Source organism: Ambystoma mexicanum, chromosome 10 (assembly GCF_040938575.1).
Source record: "Ambystoma mexicanum isolate Mex_15411 chromosome 10, UKY_AmexF1_1, whole genome shotgun sequence".
In the NCBI taxonomy this organism is placed as follows: Eukaryota; Metazoa; Chordata; class Amphibia; order Caudata; family Ambystomatidae; genus Ambystoma; species Ambystoma mexicanum.
Window position 1 is genome coordinate 97423818 of NC_090932.1, and position 21820 is coordinate 97445637.

At 46.6% G+C, this 21820-nt stretch overlaps 1 protein-coding gene across 1 annotated transcript in view; it reads right to left on the minus strand.

Annotated features, from left to right (window-relative positions):
• PSMD1 (proteasome 26S subunit, non-ATPase 1) overlaps positions 1-21820 on the minus strand; it is a 1063364-nt gene that overhangs the window by 777286 nt on the left and 264258 nt on the right. The window contains exons 15-16 of the mRNA XM_069617568.1: positions 13621-13716; positions 4805-4869 (exon numbers count right to left, since the gene is read on the minus strand). Coding sequence (XP_069473669.1) covers positions 4805-4869; positions 13621-13716 — 161 coding nt within the window. The remainder of the gene's footprint in view (positions 1-4804; positions 4870-13620; positions 13717-21820) is intronic.

Below are 21820 nucleotides of genomic sequence, written 5' to 3' on the forward strand. Positions count from 1 at the left end.
CTGCTGGATTGCCCAGAACCACAGCTGCATCGCCTCTCTGCACAATGGGAGTGACCCTACCCCGCCCTTTTTTTGTTGAGGTAATGCATGGCCACTGTGCTGTCCGTCATGATCAGGACACTCTTCCCCCTGCAGAGATGGTAGAAATGTTACGCTCACCTGGAATCCACAGGGACGCCACCCAGCCGGGTTACTCGCTGGTATGCTTCTCAGCTTTGCCCTGATGTGTTCTGCGGGAAGGTTATTCCTTGTGGTAGAATTAGGCGTGCTCTCCATCCTGCCTTCTTTGCAGGGGCGCGTTGTCTTTCATTGGCAAGTGCGGTCCAGTTACTTCACTGACGCCGGCCCGTTTGATATTGTTCAGGTAGGTCTTATTGCTGTTCTTTAGTTTTATTGCTATCCGGTATGCCTTTCTCTGTTTAAAATGTCTTTTCTCTCCCTTAGGTATGCAGAGCTTCAGCGCGGCGACCTGGCTTGGTTGAGCCCCACTGGTAAATGATGGCACATTAAGAGCGCTATGATGCGATAATTAAGCGGTATGCACAGCGCTGCAAAGTCTTGCCTTTGCTAACCTGTGTTTTCCTTCCTTGTAGGTCGCAGTGTTCTTCAGCGCGAGTGGAATGTCCGGAGTGGTGCCAGCCGAGAGGCGACCAGTCAGGTAAGCCTTTTGAGCAGTTCGTAATTTGTAAAAGTCTCTACTGCTTTCTTTAATGTTGCCTCCATCTTCCTCTTTCAGGTTCTGTCCGGGAGGCGTGCAGATTCGAGGAAGCTGTTCTCAGTAGCTGCGAGTGTTTAAAGATGAAGACTGCAGGTAAGATGCTGCTGCTAATGATGTTCCTTTTGTCTCCTTGCAGGTTCTGCTTCTCCGACGTTCGAGGGAATAGCTGGACACGGTGAGCGTCACGTTGCAAGCTGCAAAGTAACGCAAAGCGTGTTGTCTTGCTCGGGGGGTGTGGTTTAAATAGCCCCAACAAAATAGTCCAGGTAAAGTAGTCCCTATGCTACCAGACCCAAAACACTAGACCGCATAGCTTGGTTCTTAGGAACCAAGCTATGTAGATGCCTCCATGTTGGCTGACAATACAATAAAGTAGTTCCCAAGCATATTGTTTTTCATGGTGTATGAGCCTGGCGCCATAGGCGCCAGGACGGGCCCCATGAGGGCTTTTGAAGAGGATGCCAGGCTCTAGAGGCCCGAGTCCTGACTCCACCTGGCCAATGGGTTTGCCACAGTGGGTTTTGGGGGGAGGGTTGTGACGAGAAAAGCTTTCAGAGCCAGCCTGATGGCCCTCAGCTCTAACAGGTTGATGTGGAGTTTGGACTCTGACGGAGACCAACGACCGCTGGCGGTTAAGTCTGCGGCATGAGCTCCCCATTCTGTGAGGGAAGCATCCATCACTATAGTCACCTCTGGCCACGGTTGCCAAAACGGCTCCCCCTTCATCAGGTTCTCCTCGCTAGCCTACCACAAAAGACCCTGGGAGACCAAGAGTGGAATCTGAACTGGATCCGACATCTTGACCGAGAACTGCGACCACTGCATCTTGAGAACCCATTGCAGGGATCTCATCCTCAGCCTGGCCTCTGGCACCAGAAAAATGCAGGATGCCATGAGGCTGAGCAACCTTAAGAATTCGAAAGCCGGGAGACTGGGCATGTTGAAACTGGTCAACCATCTGCAAAATGTGATGAGCCCTCACCTTGGGAGGTGAGCACTTCCCCCAAGGACATGTCCAACACCGCCCGATGTACTAGAGATGTCGGGAAGGTGTCAGATGCGACGTCTTGAAATTGAGGGAGAAGCCCAGCTTGTGGAGGGAGCGGCAGGTGAGACCGAGGTGATCCAATGCTTGCTCAGGAGAACACGCACGGATCAGCCAGTCGTCCAAGTAGGGGTAGACGTGAATCCCCCCCCCCTCGCCTGAGATACGCTACAACCACCACCATTAGCTTGGTGAAGGCCATCGGGCGCAGGTCAATCCAAATGGCAGGACCCAAAACTGAAAGTGCGAGTCGCAAACCTCAGGTACTTTCTGTGCTTGGGATGAATCGGCACATGAAAGTAAGCATCCTGTAGGTCCAGAGACACCAACCAATCCTGAAGTTGAAGGGCCTGGAGGACTTGAGAAAGAGTGTCCTTCCTGAGAAGTTTGTTCAACGCAAGTCCAGGATGGGTCTCAATCCTCTGTCTTTTTCTTTGGATTAAAAAATAAGGGGGAATACCATCCCTTGTTCCTCTCCGCTACAGGCACCAGTTCTATAGCGCCTTTCTTTAGCAGGGTCAAGATTTCCTGCACAAGGAGCGGATCTGGAAGCTTCAAAGAGATTCCCGGTGGATTGTTGTGAGGCCACTGCAGGAAGGGTAGGCAGTAACCGTGGGCTATTGTATCCAGAACCCATGCATCTGCAGTAATGGCTCACCATTCTTCCAGATGCTGAGACAGACTGCCCCCAACCGAAGAACCATAGGACATGGCCTCATGAATGTTTTGGAGCGGCTGCGGCAGTGCCTGAAGGCAACGAGGCAGCTGCCTCAGCGGCTTTGGCGCCTCTATTTCCCCGACCACCACAGGTACTTTTACACAGACCCCTTTGACTAGCGGTCCCCCTCGTTCTACCAAAGGAGGAGCAGTAACGACAAGAAGCTCCCCTCCACTGCTGTCCCCTAGGACGAAAAGGAAGAGGTTGATGCACAGCTGCGCTCAGAATTTTAGCAGCAGCTTTTGTGGTCTGCAACCTCTGAAGCATCTCGTCAGCCTTGCCGCCAAACAAATGTGTGCCATCAAAGGGCATGCACATCCGGAGCAAAACCCGACTTCCGCAACCACGCAAATCTGAGTGCAACGGTGCTCGCAGCCATGGACCGGCTAACACTGTCGGCCGTGTCCAAACACGACTGAAGGGATTCACACATGGCGTCCTTGCCATCTTGCACGAGAGCAAGGAGCCCATCCCTTTCTTCCCCTTCGGGAATATGCTCAGCCGCTAGAGAAACGCAATTCCACAGTGTGTGTGAAAACCTTGCCAAGACACAAGTGGAGTTGGCTGACTTCAACGCCATACTCCCTGCAGAAACACCATTCGTGCCCAACCGTGAAAGCATTTGTCGTCCCTATCAGGAGGGATGGTAGGTTACGCTGCCTGCCTCGAGGTGGCCGTAGCCGCCTGAACCACCAAACTCTCGGGAGTGGGGTGAGACAAAAGGTAGCTGGGGTCGCTACTGGAAGGGTGGTATTTTTTGGTTAATGACTTGTTAACAGCCGGAAGAGATTCCGGTGACTTCCAAGCAGCCGCCACCCTTTTCTGTAATGCCAGATGAAAAGGTAACACTGGGTCAGAAGACGACCTTGAGCTAAAATGTCTGTTAGATCATCTTGCACAAAAGCTTCAGGAGGACTGGACCAGCCCAGATACTCTGTGACCCTAGCCATGAGCCTCCTGTCGGACGACTCAGCATGAGCCACCAGGCTCAGGCCTGCCAAATTCCACTTCCGGAGAATTGTCCAAACCACTGGCATCATGAAGAGTTTGCCCCAACTCTTCCAATTGACTGTCTCCAGAAAAGATAGGAGCCACATCAAGCTCAACAGGGTCCATATCAAAGTCTGACCTTTCCTCCTCCTCCTCCTCATATATGTCATCCAAAGGGAGGTAAAAGTCCTGCCTCGGGACAAAAGATGGTCTGGAGTCCACCACAGGCCTCACAGACTTAGAAGTAGCCATCCTTGGAGGATCTCAAATGGTAAATTTTGGGCAAAAAGCCCCGAAGGCGTCGAGGGGGCGCCGAATGCTTCGGCGAAGCCCGCGGCGCTCTCGACGCTGTCGACAACGGCGCCGAGGGCTGGAACAAAGGCAAAGCTTCGACGTTGGTATCCGACGGACAAGGCGCCGACGCCAGCCTTGAGCCCTTACCATTTTTCTGCGGTCTCGCTAGAGACGAGGACGGAGACCCGGAAGCACATCTATTGTGACTATCTGCAGCCTTGTCCGAACGGGACCTCGAAGGTTCCCGATGAGTCGCGTCGAGGACCCAAGCCCGAAAGCGTGCGAGCCACGGTACGAGACGGTTCCTTGCCGGCTTCATCAGAAGGCGCGGACGGAACTGTGCCCTGCGATTGAAAAATCGCTAACATTTGCTCTCTAAAGGTAGCCCATTCCTCCGGAGCCGAGGACTTTGTTGGGCAAGCCACTTTCCTCACGGCTCCATCCTCCGAGGAGGACGGGGAAGGCAACCAGTGACAGCACTTCCTAGAATGCCGAGACGAGGATGACAAATGGCGGTAACCACTCTAGGACCGAGATTCCCCGGGACTCCTCCCGACGCGGAGAGTCGCCCCTCAAATCATCGGTAGACATCCCCTTGGACTTAGATTTACGGGACTTACTGGGTTTAGAACCCCTACCTACTCATTTATAACATCCTGTGACGTCGCCCTCGACGTAGGCCTTCGAGGGACATCGACCCAATGCCATCGACGCAGGACGCCCTCTGCCAAAAAAGTTTCCGAAGTACACAGCTGTTGACATTACATGTCAAAGATGAGGAATGCGTTGGAGGACACAATCCATTCGAAATGTCCCACAATCACCTAAACTACATTCAAACCAAAGTATTTTACAGATGCAATCAGTGAACAACTGCAAACATTAGATCAAAGCTCGACTATTTGCTCAAAGTGTCACTAAACAAAAACCTAGTCATGAAAGCTAATTGTCTGTAAGGATGAGTTAATCATTCTCGAAACATTCACAGTGAACGAGAACCCCAAGCAGCAGAGCAAAGAAAGTTATGAGAAAGGCATACCTGAACAAGATAAATCCCAAGGACTCCACAGCAGCACGTCGGACGTCGTCATTCACATCACTGACCTATCAATGAGAAAGGAGACATGCAAGAGATCAGGAAGAGCATCATTTATTAATTTGTGTTTCATGGCGCAATATTGCATTATGGCCTCCTCATTGTTGCAACACATGTTTGGTGGTGAATATATGAAGATGGTAGTGTAGACGTTAAACTATGTACATTTTGGGGTATTTGCCATGAGCGATAGGGGGCTGGTCAGTGCAAGAGTGGCCTTGATTATAAGTGTGTCCCTAATTAGAAAGGCGTCCCTTAATAAAGGCGTCCCTTAATTAAGGTGTCCCTTAATTACGCTCACACCAGAGTAAACACACCCCTCTAGGGAAGTAAGGCCAAGAGTCTATCTTGCAAGGATACCAACTTTAATTTTACAGAAATGAGGTTGGTAGCAAAGAACTCTGCTCCCTGAACGGTCTTCTGTCCCTCATCCATTCCTTTGTCCTACAACAGTGATGACAGGCAGGGGTTTATATACTCCTGGCTTGCTGCAGTTGTGTCACTGGATATAGGCCATGGCTCCATCCCAAACTGTCCTGCTTCCATGCAAGGGATGATCCGGCTTCCTTTCTTCATTGTCAGCGATTTCTGTCAGGACATGCTACTTTACATTTGCTAGCCTATACAAAAATACACTGTAGCTCATGCTTTCCTTCATTTTGCTACCCATGACTATTTTATGTACAAAAACATTTTCCTGTCATTCTCTGCATATTTCGCTCATTCCACACATGTTTTATCAGATCCTATAATCTCCTTTTAAACCTTATTTTCATAATTCTGCATTATGTGCATCGAGCATGTAAAATCCCATTTTAGCATGTATAGGCTCTTGACAGACAGCAGGTCAGTGAATTCGTGCTGCTAGTGCTAGCACGAGCCTGCAGTCCAATTTTAGCACATGCAGCATTCTTTCCAGGAAGGGAGAGTTTTTTACTCACACCGTACTAATATTTTTGAAATGCATAGGATTTGACATTTACAAATGTATTGAGCTAATAGTTAGTTGTGCTTTATATATTTAAACAATAACTACCTTTTTCAGTGCCTGTGTAGGATTATTTTTGCATGAAAAAGCCTTCCCAATGCCCCTCCTCTCGCATTATAGTGCCTAAAAGAAGTCATGCCTAATTCTAAAGCGCTTGGGGGTGAGGGAGGCCCTAGGTCCTTCCCAACAGTAGCAGTATAAATACAAGTACTATGACCACTCTTAACTCAGAAGTACCGTTCAGGATTCATGGATGTACATCCAAAAATAAAGTAAATCAAAAGTCGACAAGTTTATTTCGGCTTATAACCCAAGTAGCCTGTGCTTCAACTAATGGACATAAAATAAATACACCTTATCTCAAGTTGCTTTCTTCTTGCACCATAGCAAATGATTACCTCAACCTCCAACATCAGCAACTCTACCAGTACTTGAAGCACAAATAATTCCCTAGCTGAACCGCTCTTCATTAAAAACTTTACTTCAACAATGGAAAACTGGCTTAGCTTACGGCGACCATCAATTTGAGAAATCCTGCACCACTTCCTCTTTATTCGCTTCTTGTTAGAATGGATTTCTGAACTCTGGCCTGGGGTACTGGTGTTCAGGACGCCACCCTTTTTGGAGGTTAAGTCTCGGAGCTGAAGCCACATCAATCAAGGCAACGTGGAAAGTGGTCAAGGCTTAGTCTCAGGAGAGGTGAGTGTGGTCAGGGGTCCACAATGAGTCCACACAGTGAAACACCAAGGATTATACTTAGACAGCTATAAAAAACCCATTATATTTATTCTAGGCCCAGGACACCCCATGAAAAATGAATATTGGCAGGAAAAGTATCACACAACACTATCTACTATAGAGCATATATACAGTCACAGTCAGTGCACATAAATCAATTACTTCACCAATACCTGCAAAGGAAAGGAATACGGTAAAGAATTTAGATAGCACCAACACTCTTCAGAAATGACTACCCCACTTCAAAAATCCAGCCGTAAAATTAATGGGGCCTTATGCCAAATGTATAACGTGTGAGTAAAAGTGCACAGGAATGTGCAAAGTTCAAAGTTCCAATACTTTTCGGAGACTGGAAAAAGTTAGAAGTGTTTTGAAGATGTGAGTAAGGATTAGAAAGACGAGTAGGTCTCTGTTATTGCTAAGAAACTGTTCCTGCCTTTCGGATGGCTTTAGACAGCAAGTTCTACCAAGCCAAATAATGACAAAACGTAGCCAAATGTTAGAAAACTCTTTGGATGAAATAGGGCCACCGGTAAGTATCCTCATTACTCGCGCCCTTAATTTGGTTTTGGTCCAGACTAGGTAGGTCCAGATGTGGTCAGCAGAGGTACGTTTGCCTGCCTGCCTTCCTTCCGGTTCCCAGATGCTGCGGGTGCAGAGACAGGTCCAGCTAGTCACAGGAGCTGTTGCAATCTGTTCCGGAGGAAGAATGCGAAAGACACATCAGCACGTCTCGGGACACTGTAATTGATGCAGGACACCAGTCTTCAGCGACTGTCACAATTGCACAGCAACACAAAGGAATTCAGCTATCGTGGTCTGACACAGCCTTCTATCTTGCCACGTAAGATGTTTGGAAAACTGCTGGCGATCCCCTAAGCCCCGGGTCGAAACACGGGACTATGGTGCTCCTATCACGGTAGCCCAATTTCAAGTTGGACAGCCCATTGGATGGCACAGGGACACTTCGGAGCAGGCTCACTTGCGGGGTTACCACCAGGAGACATCAGAAATGGTTGGTCCCACCACTCGAAAGGATTGAAACGCCAATGAAGGTCTTCGGAGATCAGTTGCCAAGCAGGGCTTCTATCGGACAGCAGCAAGTTTCAGTTGTCGGGCCTCAAGTGCGTCTGCTCGGCTTGGCTCCTCTTCTTCTCCAAAGTCAGGTGAGTTATCAGACTCGGCCATTTACAACCACACCAGCAGTGGCCCAATCAGGGACCACTGTGGGTCTCATGCACACCAGACCTTCTGGATACAGGTTGTGGATTAGGCCCAGACAGTCCAAACCCACTTTCTGGGTCCTCCCACACATACCCTACACTAGCCCGCGAAACCTCTGTTTCCCGGGCAAATGGATGACCATCCAAGGTTTTTCCTGACCTAAAAGGGCAGGAATATGACAAAAACACATGATGACCAAGGAACAAATGAAAAACCTGTTGCACAGCCATTTTAGGATACTAGCCACAGTTCGTAGCAAAATGCAGTAAATGCAGTGAGGCTAACCAAACATATTGTTAAAAGTACAAATATTTTAACTGCTGCAATCAGTTTGTCCTTCAGCACATCTTAGTTAACCAAAAAATGTCTCGAGTGGAATTTAGGGATGCACAAAAAGAAACCGCATTGCACTGCATTGGAAGATGCACTGCGCAATGATAAAAAGTTACCCAAACAGGCAAATAAGTAAAAAGCTAAGGGAAACCGTTTCCCAGTATGGACAGCCTGAAGGACGGTTTCCCATAACATGTGAGCAAAGGCCAGTAGAGTGAAGCTGAAGGCTTCCCTGCATTGCAAAAAGGCATAAAGGGTATACAACAAGATAAAACCTTTTAGGGGTACAAAGAATATTGAGGGAAAGTTGCATCTATAGAAAGCATTCCCAACACCTCAACATGTGTTTTGTTGCCAATTTACGGCCAATATCAATGATCACAAGAAATCCATCCAATAATGCTCCACACAATCATTAAAAAATAAAAATACTTGACAACATAAAACTTAACATATCAGTGCAAAGCATTTCACCAAATTCCAAGGTGAAGCCCATTAAATAGAACAGTGATGGTGTAGGAACTGAGGCAGGTGGCAACAAAATGAGGATCAGTGACAGTGACTTGGGAAGAGGATTGTAATCACATGTGTTAGGAAACATTCATTTTCTGTTTTGGCAACTTTCCCTCCATAGTTTCCTATGGAACCCCATTCTCCTTGCTTTGATTTGGATCCTGACCTGACTTTTTGAAGGGAAGTAAAGCCTTCAGCTGCACTCATTTGTTATGGGGAAACAGTCCTGAGAAACATTTTCCCTTTTGAATTCTTGTATATTTACTTTGCACACAGCACCTTAGAGTGCAGTGCAATAGGGATACTCCCTAACGTTTTACACTGGGGATTTTGGTTACTTTTGACAAGCTTATGGCAGCAGTTACATTTTTACAATTTTTCCTTTACTTTTTATGTGCACATTTATGTTAACCAGGTATGGCTAGTGCCACAAGATTGTCGCTTGTTCTTCGGCCATATTATTGTTTGGACTTCTTCCTGCTTTCCCAGGCAGGCAATCCCATGTAAGGCCTTGCACGTACCTAGGAAAGCTGCTGCTTTGTGTGTCATTTTACTTGTGCACTTCCTGCAAATCGCTACTAAAGGTGACTAGCACCCGAAGATGGCCGAGCCACAAGGGTTTTCTTATGTTCTTTGGCCATGATGTTATTTGGCCTTCTCAGGTCAGGAAATGGGGAGAGGGAGAGGGGGGGAGAGAGAGAGGGAGTGGAGAGAGGGGGGGGAGAGAGGAGGAGAGAGGGAGAGAGAGAGGGGGAGAGAATGCATGCACATGTGCGTGTGTGTGAAGGGGGTTGCGACTGTCTAGTCCCAATCCACATCTCTGGTGTCAGAAAGTCTTACTGGCCAGATGCAGTGTCCAGTGGCTATGCACGATTGGAGTACCTTATCATTGCTGGGCTTGGACTTGCTCCTAGCCTGAATTCTGGATAAAAGGAGGACTCCTGCCACTATTTGGCAGATCGTTGAAACCAAGACTTCTATGAAGAGCAGTCCATGGACAACCCCAAAAAGATTCCCAGCATCAACTCCAGTGTTGTCCCGGTAAAGCCACGCTCCTCTGTCCGGATCTAAACAAAAGGCGGCCTTTGTTTGTGCATCGACCCCAAGTCCGGTGAGAACAAGCAGTCTCAATCACCACCTAGTCTTTTACTCTTTTTATGGGTGACCTTTTAAGGTCTCTCCATAGTATGTGATTGGAGTTATAGTTTCCTATAGCTTTGGACTAACTGTAATATACTGTGGCAGCACACAGCATTTTAAATGCGGTGGTTTCCTTTTAAATACTTTTATTTCTTGGGTGAACCTGGATAGCCTGATTGGACAGCCAGAGCGCCCCTTTCTGTAAACTGCAGGGAGAGTTTGCAGAGGTTTAGCTGTAGTTCCTGTTAAACACTCCGCTCCTGGAAGATTCTGGAGCTGAATCCAAAGAGTAAGATGAAGAAAAGACTTCTGTAATGATTTCCAGTGACTGGGGAGCCTGCTGAGTAACAGGGCATGATGCAACCCTTCCCTCCAATAAACCTAGGGGTCCGGAACGTGACGACTCCTACCCAGAGGCTAGTGAGATCCACTAGTCTGAATAAGACCATAAATTTGAGCCATCCCACAACGTGCTGCAACCTTATTGGGCTGCAAACCGCCAATACCCTGGGACCTGGAGCCTGAGTGCAGTGCATGGTCTTTCGTAGTCCGAATCCAGCTGGAACTTTGGTGGACATTTTCTGGACCTTCAGAGAGCCAATTCAAATCCCTGAAGTTCCCTCATCAGAGTGCAGGACCGAGAGAGTGGAGAGAATCCTACCGGCCATGTTGGTTCTTCAACTGGGTACTGTAAAAATGTGCCGAAACCACAGATCCGTGAGAATCTGTGAAAAAACCTTTGCTGAAAGCCTGCTCTGATGACTGCTGCTGCAAGTTCCATTCCAGTGTACAGTTTTTTTCATCTCCAGACCAAGAATGAAGGGACCGGGTCCTGTGCTGCTGCATTCTGAAGGCATCCACTATGAAGCTCTTTTTTTCTCCTAAGGTATTGTCTTGGCTTGGGTAATACTTACCTGAAGTCTTGTGTGAATCCTGAGAAGATGAGTGGGTGATTCGTGTGATTGGGAGTTTGCCCATACCACTTGCCCAGGCCTAATGCTGGATCGCATATTAGGAGCCTTCCCAAAAGTCCCTGAACACTTAACTAACTCTGAAGCTACTACTTACTTGTTTAAGAAGATATCCTCTGGAACTTTGACTTTCCTGCCACTGAACCCCATCTCATTGTCTTGGGAGGATAGCTCAGGGGCAACATGCTCACCTTGGAAGCAAGACGATACAAAGCAACACTGGTTAGATCCCCGGGTCTGCGCTTAGAAATCTCTGGGTATTAAGTGCGTTATAAATAACCTATCATATCATATCAACCTGCCTACAGCTGGCTCCTAGACCGCCAGGTTGCCTCTTCTGCCTGGGAGAACTCATGCAATAGACTAGGGTAGGACTGGATAAGAAATGGATTCTGTCTTGAGAGTATAACAAGTGTATACATACATACTTGTCAAAGAGTTAATGTGGTAACAATCTCTGCAATAGAAAAGTTACAAAACTATTACTTACCTTTAAGTTGCTGGTTGCTCATTTAAAAAAGGTATATAAATTGCTTTACTTACTCTGAATAGTGTCCCACTTTCTAAAAAGTAGTAAGTGTTGGTACGGTTTTATCATTGCTTAACTGAATGAGTGTAAAAGCTTACCAATAGTGTACCATAGGATTTACTTTTCCTGATCTGCTTCCTACAGACCTAAAACAGTCTCAAAGTTAATACTTGTCTTATGAGTTGCTTGAAGCCCCTCGTCTATTGAATAGCTTCTGCTCTTCTAAAACTTGCAACGCTGGGTTTTGTGTCTCCTGAAACTGCTCAGAGCATTTCCAAAATCGTCATAGGGTCAATTACTTACCTTGAAATACATTGCGTCTTTCTTAGTGTAATTGGGTTTTGCTTTCCTTGAATTGCTTAGTGCAGTCTAAAATAGTTATTGTTTGTTCATAATTTTAGAGTAGCTTACGGCCCCTCAAGAAAGTATATGAGTTAATTTACTAGCTCTTCACTAAGTTCTAAAAAGTAATGTTGAAAGGAGTAGACTTGTAACAGGGTTGGTATATTATGTGAGGTCATAACTTAGTGTCACTGCATGACTGACAGGGTCAACTACCCTTGACATACTGATTGTATTCGAAAAGTATATCTAACCTGGACTTACTCCCCAAGAATAGTATATTACTACCCTGAATGTATAACCTTAGGTTTGACACCCCTTGACTTGCTTCATGCGCCTCTAAATAAGGTTATAACTTGGTTTGCATACCTTAGGTATTGAGTTGCATTTTAGGATTGTGTTTATATGATGTTAAAGTACGTACTTAGCCAACATTTATCTTGGCCTACTTGTATTTAAATAAACCCTTTATTTTTTATAATACATATGTTTCAGTGTTTCTTGGGACCATACGTATGCTAACATTTCTTTGTACCAAGCTACAGCCCTCTCTGCCCTAAGATAAGCCTGGCTGCTCCGTCTATGCTACCAAGTGTTTTCAGATGGTACAGCCGTATACGAAGAGTGGATATGTGTACTACCTCAGATGACTGGTTTTATGAAGGCTTTGCTTGAAAAACTGTCCTAACAAGCCACCTCGCTGTGTGGAAATATTTCTCTTTACTGCACCTTTCCGTCCATTTCTATGCACCCCCAAAAATGTTGCTTTTATTTCTGTATCTGACCTGTTCGTTTTACAGAGCAGTGAAGGCTTAAGCTTCACTACACTGGCTTTTGCTCATCTGTTATGGGGAAACTGACATGTCCTTCAGGCTGTCAGTACTGGCAACCATGGTTTCCCTTAGTCTTGTTACTTTGTTACTACTTTTAGTACCTCGTCATCACTTGTGGTAACTTTTTATCATTGTACAATACATCTTACAATGCAGTACAATGGAGTACATTTTTGTTTTGCCCTAGACTAACATTCAAGAGATTCTTTGGTTACTCTAGGTGCGCTAAATGAACAAGCTGGTGACAGTAGTGAGCCCGAGAGCGCCTAGGGGGCCGGGGCCAGAGCCCGCAAGCACCTAGGGGGCCAGGCCGGAGCCCGCGAGCACCTAGGGGGCCAGGCCGGAGCCCGCGAGCACCTAGGGGGCCAGGCCGGAGCCCGCGAGCACCTAGGGGGCCAGGCCGGAGCCCGCGAGCACCTAGGGGGCCAGGCCGGGGGCCAGGCCGGAGCCCGCGAGCACCTAGGGGGCCAGGCCGGGGGCCAGGCCGGAGCCCGCGAGCACCTAGGGGGCCAGGCCGGGGGCCAGGCCGGAGCCCGCGAGCACCTAGGGGGCCAGGCCGGAGCCCGCGAGCACCTAGGGGGCCAGGCCGGAGCCCGCGAGCACCTAGGGGGCCAGGCCGGAGCCCGCGAGCACCTAGGGGGCCAGGCTGGAGCCCGAGAGCACCTAGGGGGCCAGGCTGGAGCCTGAGAGCACTTAGGGGGCCAGGATGGGAAATCTGGGAATGCATAGTGCTGGGGGGAGGACAGGGGCTCTCAGAACACACTGGCAGTAGGGAGGTCCGATGAGCACAGGAACTGGGCCCGAGAGAGTAGAGGGGCTAAAGAGCATGTAGACCCAGAGCTACTGAGTGTTCACGTCTCTGAAAAAGACTCAGATGTGGGCTCACAAGGAAAAAAAGTGGTAAACAAGCTCAAAGAAAATCAAAAATACACAAGATCTTGTGCCAATGGTGTGTGCAAGACCTGTCAGTTTCCAAGCACCCAAAGCTACAAGGTCAAACTATTCAGTGCACTAGATCTTGAAACAAGCTCATAATCAACACTTTAAAGGAGAATGAGATCTCTACTTCCTTAGCCAGAAGCGCATTCTAAGAAACATCTGGACAAACACTGCCCCAATTACATTTCCAACATGATCCAAGTACTTACAGCTACATGCAACAGCCGGCGGATGGCTTTGTTGTTCCCTGAGCCACAGTAGGCCATAGCCACAGTATACATGCCAGACCGACGCAGGATGGGATCCTGGAAAAGAGGAAGACATCTTTGATTTAATGATCAGTTAACACACATTTAACCTTGGTAATCGGTTGGACACCACAGATGATGGACAATTCCATTTATAAGTCTACATCAAAGTATGCACGCTGTTAAATCTCTGACTGCATGACAGTTGTTAGGCAAGATTGTATGCAGTACCCTTTGGGTGCACTACAACAGCCCTGACCTCCTGGCAATACGAACCCAACCTTTGGTATAAGTCTGTACTACATAGGTTGGTAGTGTGGCTGAGCAGCCAGGCCTATCTCAAGAGGGGTCAATGTGAGCTGTAGGGGAGTTACACAGATTCACAGTGACAAGTATTCAAATAAACACTTACACACAAGGTTTCTTGAATAAACAATTATTAATGTATTTATCAGTCAGAGTAAGCCTTCTTCAGAAGGGAGCAATATAAAATAACACTCAAATACACTTTAGGATGGCCCACAGTCACAACCTACACCCTCAGGTGACTTTAATAGCGAGGGTGCGGGAGCAGTAATATCTTACTGTTGCATTTAGAATACTTTTAGAAATTGATTAGAGGAAAAGTTTATTAGAACAAACAAGATATCACAAATATTCCTAAGCAGGCAAATACTTTTAGATCCACTAAGCAGAGTCATTCAGTTATAACAGGTTAAGCCAAAATCAATCTGAAGCACTTCTGGTATTTAAGTAGGAAAAGTCTTTGCACAATGTTTTTAGAAGTCTTTGAAGAAAAGAAAAATCAATGTAGGGCCACGAGCTGATTAGAATTGCAAGGAGTAGAAGATGCAATCAACTCTACAACAAGAGGTAAATTCTCTCAGACTTTACAGTACCTTTGTATTGAAGAAAAAGTGCAGATGACTTCCGTTCCTGTGCAGCTCTGCAGATCTCTCTGTTCCTGGACCTCAGTCGTGGGGACAAGAGGGAGGACGTCAGGGGACTCCTGCACTGCAATGGGACGGTCACCACTCGCAACCAGCAATCTTTCCAACAAGTGACACTTCAGTGTTTCAGCTCCTCGCGACTACTGTAAATAGCAACACGGCGGTTTGTGGATGTCGAGATGGACCTTCCTTGCTTCTAGGGTCCCACACTCTGTTGAGGGGGCTCAGGCCCGGTCAGTCCTGCTTCCTGGAGTCTGGAGGATCTTCCTGGAGCTCTTGGCCAACTTAAAAGCAACGCACACAATCTGGTGTTCCTCTCCCTGGCTATTGGATTTCCAGCAGCAACTCTGTGGAAAGGCAACCAGCTCCGAGAGAATGTCCAGGTAGCTTACTTTGGAGTTGATTGTTCCCACCAATTCAAGAGAAGAAGTCGTCCTTGCAGGGGGTTCTCTGTCAATACGGTTTTGGAGTTTCAGCACAGCAACAGGGCTTCACCAGGCATACCAACGGTCCAGGAGTTGCAGCAGGTGTCCTCTTCAAGTTCTTCTTTGGTTCCTTCGTCCAGTGGTCGACTCTGCCTTCCAAGCCAAAAGCCTTGCCTTCTATTCAGTTCTCTCCCGTTCATTCCAGCCTAGCTGTCAGTCCCCCAGCAGGATGGCTGTCCTTGCCGGACAATCAGCCGGCCAATCACTACAGAGTGCATTTGGGTCGTCTAGGAGATTAAGCACAGGGAGTTTCGGACACCGCCCTCACTTCCTGCCCACCCCAGACACCCTGGAGCCAGAGGCGGGCTTCACTCGTGAATCCCACCAAAGGCAAAGTGGACAAAAGGACCAAACCTGGGTTAGCACGCAGAGTAAATCTCAAGAAGGACCTTTCCACAAAGAAATGGTGAAAAAAGAAGACCGGGCCATTATGACAAAAATGGCACCCTTGGGTGTTTTACTGCAGCTGCGAACGAAGCCCGCTGTAAACGTGCATCACGGTAGTTAAAATTAAAATCACTGCCACCAGCCATTCAGTGAGGAAAGAGTAACAAACATGTTACATGAGAAGCTAGATACTAGGTAACCCTCCAGCACCCTATTGTGAGATAGTGTGTGCTGGGTCTAGAAAGTTACAAATGCAAGTAAAGTCAATTTCACTTTACTGTTCTGGGAAACAGTATTTTATCCCAGAGAAGGTATTTAAACCTGTGGGAAATCTGAAAGACTTCCCTGTGCCACTGCACTGAAGGTGCTGTGTGACACAAAGTAAAAGATGATGCCCATGGCGTTTGTCAGGCTCCATAACCAAAAGAAACGCAAAGTTCAGAAATCACATTAAAATACATCAGAGTGGGAAAAAGGGTCTTGCTCTCCAGGTTAAAAAAAATCAAGTCCTTGAAATCCAGCAAAGTTGCTGTGGGTCTCTAACGGAAGGAATTGGCACATTTCTGAGAATTCTCCCCAACTACAGTACATAAACAATTGTCTGTAATAAGCCCGTAGACTACTCTCTGGAATTTAGTGACTGATGATAGTTTTGTTTCTCTTGCTTTGACAAAATATAGGGTGTTAAATAATCCAGGCGTGAAAGAGCTTAGGCTCAACCTACCAAATACGAAGAGCAAATTACTTATCCCTGGTAATGTTCTTTCTGATTGATACTCCTCCCATCTAAGTCATTCTGTAGTGAAACATTTCACAACAGGGGTGCAAAGTGCAACCTGGCGTCTACTTACCTCAACAGTCCAACTCCATAAGTGACACCATCAGTAATATATGGGATACATTACTCACTGTAATCGTATTTCTGATGCTTGTATCTGCTTAGATTCACAAGCTATGGATAGGCCGACATCTAGTGGTAGTCGGAGTACTAAATATTTTGTTTTCGAAACTCGAAAAGTGATGTTGACTGGGCGTGTCAGTAATACTGTCCCTAGAGTGACATCCACTGTACCCATGGTCCTTAACGCGTCGAGGTCCCTCAGATTGTTTTGTTTCTGGCATGAGGTAGCATGAAGTGTAGGGCGCGTAGATGTATTAAAGAAGATCATTGATAAAGCCAGAAATACATCTATGCACCTTCTACTCCAAAAGTGGAGAAAGGGTGGGCGCATGGGAAACTAAGCAGAAACAAGTATCAGAAATACGATTACAGCGAGTAATGTATCCTTTTTGAGGCTTGTGGCTCTGCTTAGGTAACATGCTATGCATAGACTAGCGAGGAGTATCTGTATAAGGAGGTGGGTTGTGAGAAGGTACAGCGGCAAATGGATGCCGAGTAAAGGTATGTATGGAACTCCAAATAGCTGCTTTGCAAATGGCATCTAGAGGGACGTTTGCAATAAATGCCAAAGTAGCCCTTGTACCTCTGGTAGCGTGAGCTCTTGGTGTAAAAGGCAGGGTTTTCTTCGATAGAGAATAGCAGAGCTGTATGCACTTAACTATCCATTTCGGTATGCTGCTCTTTGAAATGTGATCACCCTCCCTGCCAGGTGCTATAGAGGCAAACAGTTGATCTGTTTTTCTTAACGGTTTTGTCTTGTTTACATAGTACAAAATTGCCCTCCTTACATCCAGTGTATGGAGGTTTCTCTCAGCTGAGTTGGATACATTTCAGAAAAAAGTGGGTAGTTCAAGGACTGGGTGACATGGAACTTGGATATGAATTTAGGAGAAAACCTAGGGTGTGTTCCACCTTGTAGATAGCAAAGAAAGGGTCTTGCGCTAACAGTGCTTGTCGTTCACATTGACTGGTTTTATTGAGGTGATGGCAACTAAGAAAGCGGTCTTGTAAGTTGGGTGTTTGAGGCTGGATTTGTGCATAGGCTCAAAGGGTGGACCCAGGATCTTCGAAAGTACAACATTAAGATCCAACCTGGAGGCGGGTTGGAAATTGGAGGGTAAGGTCTCTTTACTCCCTCCATAAAATGCTTAGTAACCAGAACCTTCAACCAGGACACCTTGTTTTGTGAAGTGGTGTACGCAGAGCCTCTAAGTGAACCTTGATGGAGTTAAATACTAGACCAGAGTCTAGTAAGTAGAGCATGTAGTGAAGAATGTTTGGTACATTCAATTGGATTTAGATCCTTTGATCGGCCATATCACAAATTTTCTCCATTTGTTGAAATAGCATTGCCTGGTGTTGAGTTTGCGTGCCTCCTCAATGATATCCATACACCTTTGAAGTAGTTTTAAGTGTCCAAACTCTGACTTCAGGAACCAGGCTGCCAAGTTCATAGACTGAGGATGCATAGTCCCCCCCAGCCCCCATCCTGGGACAGCATGATGTAGGGGCACAGGAGTTTGAGCCGGTTATACATCGCCAGTTTTAGCAGATGTGGAACCATGGTTGTCTGCCCACATAGGGGCCATCAGGATTAGTGTGGCTTGTTCCTGGTGCATCATCTGCACTATCGTGCTGGGGAGTGTGTTAGGGAGAATTCTAAGAAATGTGCTAATTCCTCTCTACCTTAGAGACCCCCAGCAACTTTGCTGGATTTTGAGGACTTGATTATTTTTTACCTGGAGAGAGAGATCCTTTTTCCCCACTTTCTCATGTATTTTAACCACTTAACTGCCATGGGTCTCCCCTGCCCCCCCACACCTCCCGCAGTGCCATGACCTTTTTTGGTGATTTCAGTATTTCAGCATTCAATGCCTTCGAACGTTTTCTCTTTCATTAACCCCTAAGTGCCAAGGACGAGATACCTCGCCCTTGGCACTTAAGGGGTTAATGTGATCTTTAACTCTTTCTTTTGGTTGTGGAGTCTGACAAACTCCATAGGCATCATCTTTTACATTGTCACACAGCACCTTCAGTGCAGTGGCACAGGGTAGTCTCTTAAATTTACCAAAGGTTTAAATACCTTCTCTTGAATAAACTACTGTTTCCCAGAGCAGTGAAGTGAACTTGACTTTATTTACAAATTGCAACTTTCTAGACCCAGCACACACTACCTTACCGTAGGATGCTGGAGGGGTTACTTCTATACCCTTTGTCTAGTTTCTCATGTAACATTTTTATGTTACCCTTTTTACAATTAATGGCTGGTGGCAGTGGTTTGTTTTTTACTACCATTATGTGTCTTTACCAAGGGCTGCAATTGCAGTCTTGGTAAAGCACCCATGGATGCCCATTTTGTCAAAATGGCCCCAGGCTTCTTTTTTCACCATTTCTTGCTGAACAGTCCTTCCCGAGATTTACTCTGCACGTCAAACCAGGTTTGGTCCCTTTGTCCGTTTTGTCTTTGGCGGGGTTCACGAGTGAAGCCCGCCTCTGGCTCCAGTATGTCTGGCAGGGGCAGGAAGTGAGGGAGGTGCCTGAAACACCCTGTGCTTAATCCCCTTGGTTACAGAAATGCACCCAAAGGTGATTAGCCGGCTGGCTGTCTGGCAAGGACAGCCATCCTGCTCTGTGATTGACAGCTAGGCTGGAATGAATGGGAGAAAACTGCATAAAAGGTGAGGCTTTTTGTCTTGAAAGGCAGAGTCGACCACTGGACGAAGGAATCAGAAGAACTTTTAAGAGACGCCCTGCTGCTGTGCTGAAGCTCCGAATTTGCCTCGACTAGAGAAGTCCTGGAAGGACGGCTTCTCCCTTTGAGTTGGGACCAAATCGACTCAAAAGTAAGCCTGTCTGGACATCCTCTCGGAGCTGGCTGTACTTCCACTGCTGCTGCTACCAAAGTGCCAGGGAGAGGAACACCAGATTCTGTGTGTTGCTTTTAAGTCGGACCCGAGTGCCAGTAAGGTCCTCCAGACTTCCCTGAAGCAGGACTTACTGATCCTGAGCCACCACAACAGAGTGCTGGACCCCAGATGCAAGGATAGTCTAAAGTAGTATCCGAGAACCGCAGTGTTGCTATTTGCGGTCAGACGCGCGGAGCTGAAACATAGAAAAAACGCTGAATTGAAGTTTGCCCATTGCTGACACTGACCGTCCTATTGCAAAGCAGGAGTACCCAGACGTCCTCCCCTTTGTCCCCAAGACTGAAGCTCAGGAACAACAGGATCTGCAGAGCTGTACAGGAACAGAAGCGTGCTGGGACCATTTCTTCTAACCAGAGGTACTGTACAGTCTAAGAGAAATTACCACTTGTGTAGCCTTAATTGCTCTCAGTTGAGACCTGTCTTGGTTGCCTTGCAGAGCTGCTAAAGCTTGGCCCTTCACAAGCCTCTCAGCTTGTGGCCCTTCAAGTGTTAATTTTTCTACAAAAGCATTTCTAAAAGAATTGTGCAAGACTTAACCTACCTACAAAGAAGATCTTCAGCTCCCCCTTGATAATGTGCAATTAACATTGGCTTTCCTGACTCCCTTAGAGACTCTTCTTTTCATCTGACTTTGTGCGTTGGCCTTTCCCCTAGTAAAAAGGTGAACTTACTCTGCATTGGAAGGTTTTAAAAAGTACTTACCTGTTTGTGAATTGTTAATCTTTGTTTTATTCCTCTATTGTATCTTTTGCACCAAACTCAGTATGGCTCTAAAAGTACCAGTGATAAATCAGTATCCACAGTGTCCTAGCTATTTAAGTCACCTGAGGGTGTAGGAATTGTCTGTGTGCCATCCCCAATGGGTTCAACTGTTTTAGAGAAACATGAAGTGCATTTTAATTGTTACATATATTGCTCCCTTCTGAAGAAGGCTTATACAACTGACTGTGAAATAAATAAATAATTGTTTTATCAAGAGACCTTGAGTAAGTGTTTATTTGGATAACTGCTACTGTGAAAAACTGTCACAACATAACTTCTCACATTGACCCCTCTTGAGATAAGCCTGTCTGCTCAGCCACAGTACCAACCTGTGTAGTTCAGCCTTTACCAAAGGTTGGGTCCCTATTGCCAGGAGGTCAAGGTTATTGTAGTGCACCCAAAGGGTACTGCATACAATCTTGCCCAACAAAGATTAAGAAAACTCCGCTGAGATGATTTCCAGCAACCAGAGAGCCTGCTGTGTAACCGGAGCCTGCTGGAGCCCTTCCCTTCCAATCGACCTCGGGACTCCAGAAAACGACGACCCCGACCCAGAGCCTGGTGGGATCCACTAGACTCAAGAAGACCTACATTTTGAGCCATTCTACATCGTGCTGCGACTTTGAGGGGTCTGCAATACCCTGGGACCTCGAGTCACTGTGCAGTGCACAGTCATCCGAATTCCAAATCTTGCTGAAGCTTTATGGGCATCCTGTGGACCTCCACAGAAATGAAGCAAGTCAAGTCTGAAAAGTCCCTTCACCATAGTGATGGACCTTGCAAACAAGAATCCAACAAGCAATATTCAGTCTTCTAGAACCACAACCACAGAACCGCATCCAGCCGCTTAGAAACTCTTGCCTGGAGCCTTCCCCATTGATCCTTGCTTCAAATGTCCTTCCAGGGCACTGTCTTCAATCTTCATGACAAGTAATTCAGTGACTGGGTTTTTGGCTGCAGATCCTGAAGTCTCCACTGTTGCAACCTCTGCTTCTGTGCTGAGTAAAACGTGAAGATCCTCTTGCCTAGAGTCTTCCCTGTGATCCCTGTTGCAAATGTCCTTCCAGTGTCCGGTCTTCGGTCTTCATGATAAAGGAATTCAACGACCAAGTTTTTGGCTGCAGATCCTGAAGTCTTCTTGCTAAAAATATTCTGTGCTAAAGGTATTGTGCTGGCTGGGGCATTTACTTGCCTTAAGCCTTTGTGATTTCTGTAAAGCTTTGGGGTGTTCCTGTGATTGGAAGTCCTCTCATCCAGTGCACCAAGGCCCCTTCCTCCTCGGGTGTCTTCTCTGATGTTTCCGTACCCTAACTAACTTTGAAAGTGAAATACTTACTTGTTTGAACAGTCTTCCACAGCTACTCCGACGCCTCCTTTTAAAAGTATATAGGTTTTACTTACCTTGAATTAGCTGTGTGCCATCCTAAAATAAGTTAAGAGTCATTTCGTACCACAATCTGTGTTACACTGATCTGAAAAGCAACTGTAATTGTATAATACACCAAAAGGTTTTACTCACCTACAATAACTTAGCCTGAATGATAAGTATAGGTTTTTTAGTGTTCCTTGAATGAGTGTTTCACTATTCAGAAAAGTCTATTTGCAAGTTGGTTTACTTTGTGATTTCTTTGTTGAGCATCACTGCATAACTGACAGGGTCTACTACCCTTGTATTACAGAAAGTAATCTAAAAGTAACTTATGGTTTTACTCCCCTGAGAATAGGTGCTATACTGAATGTAGGTTTGAC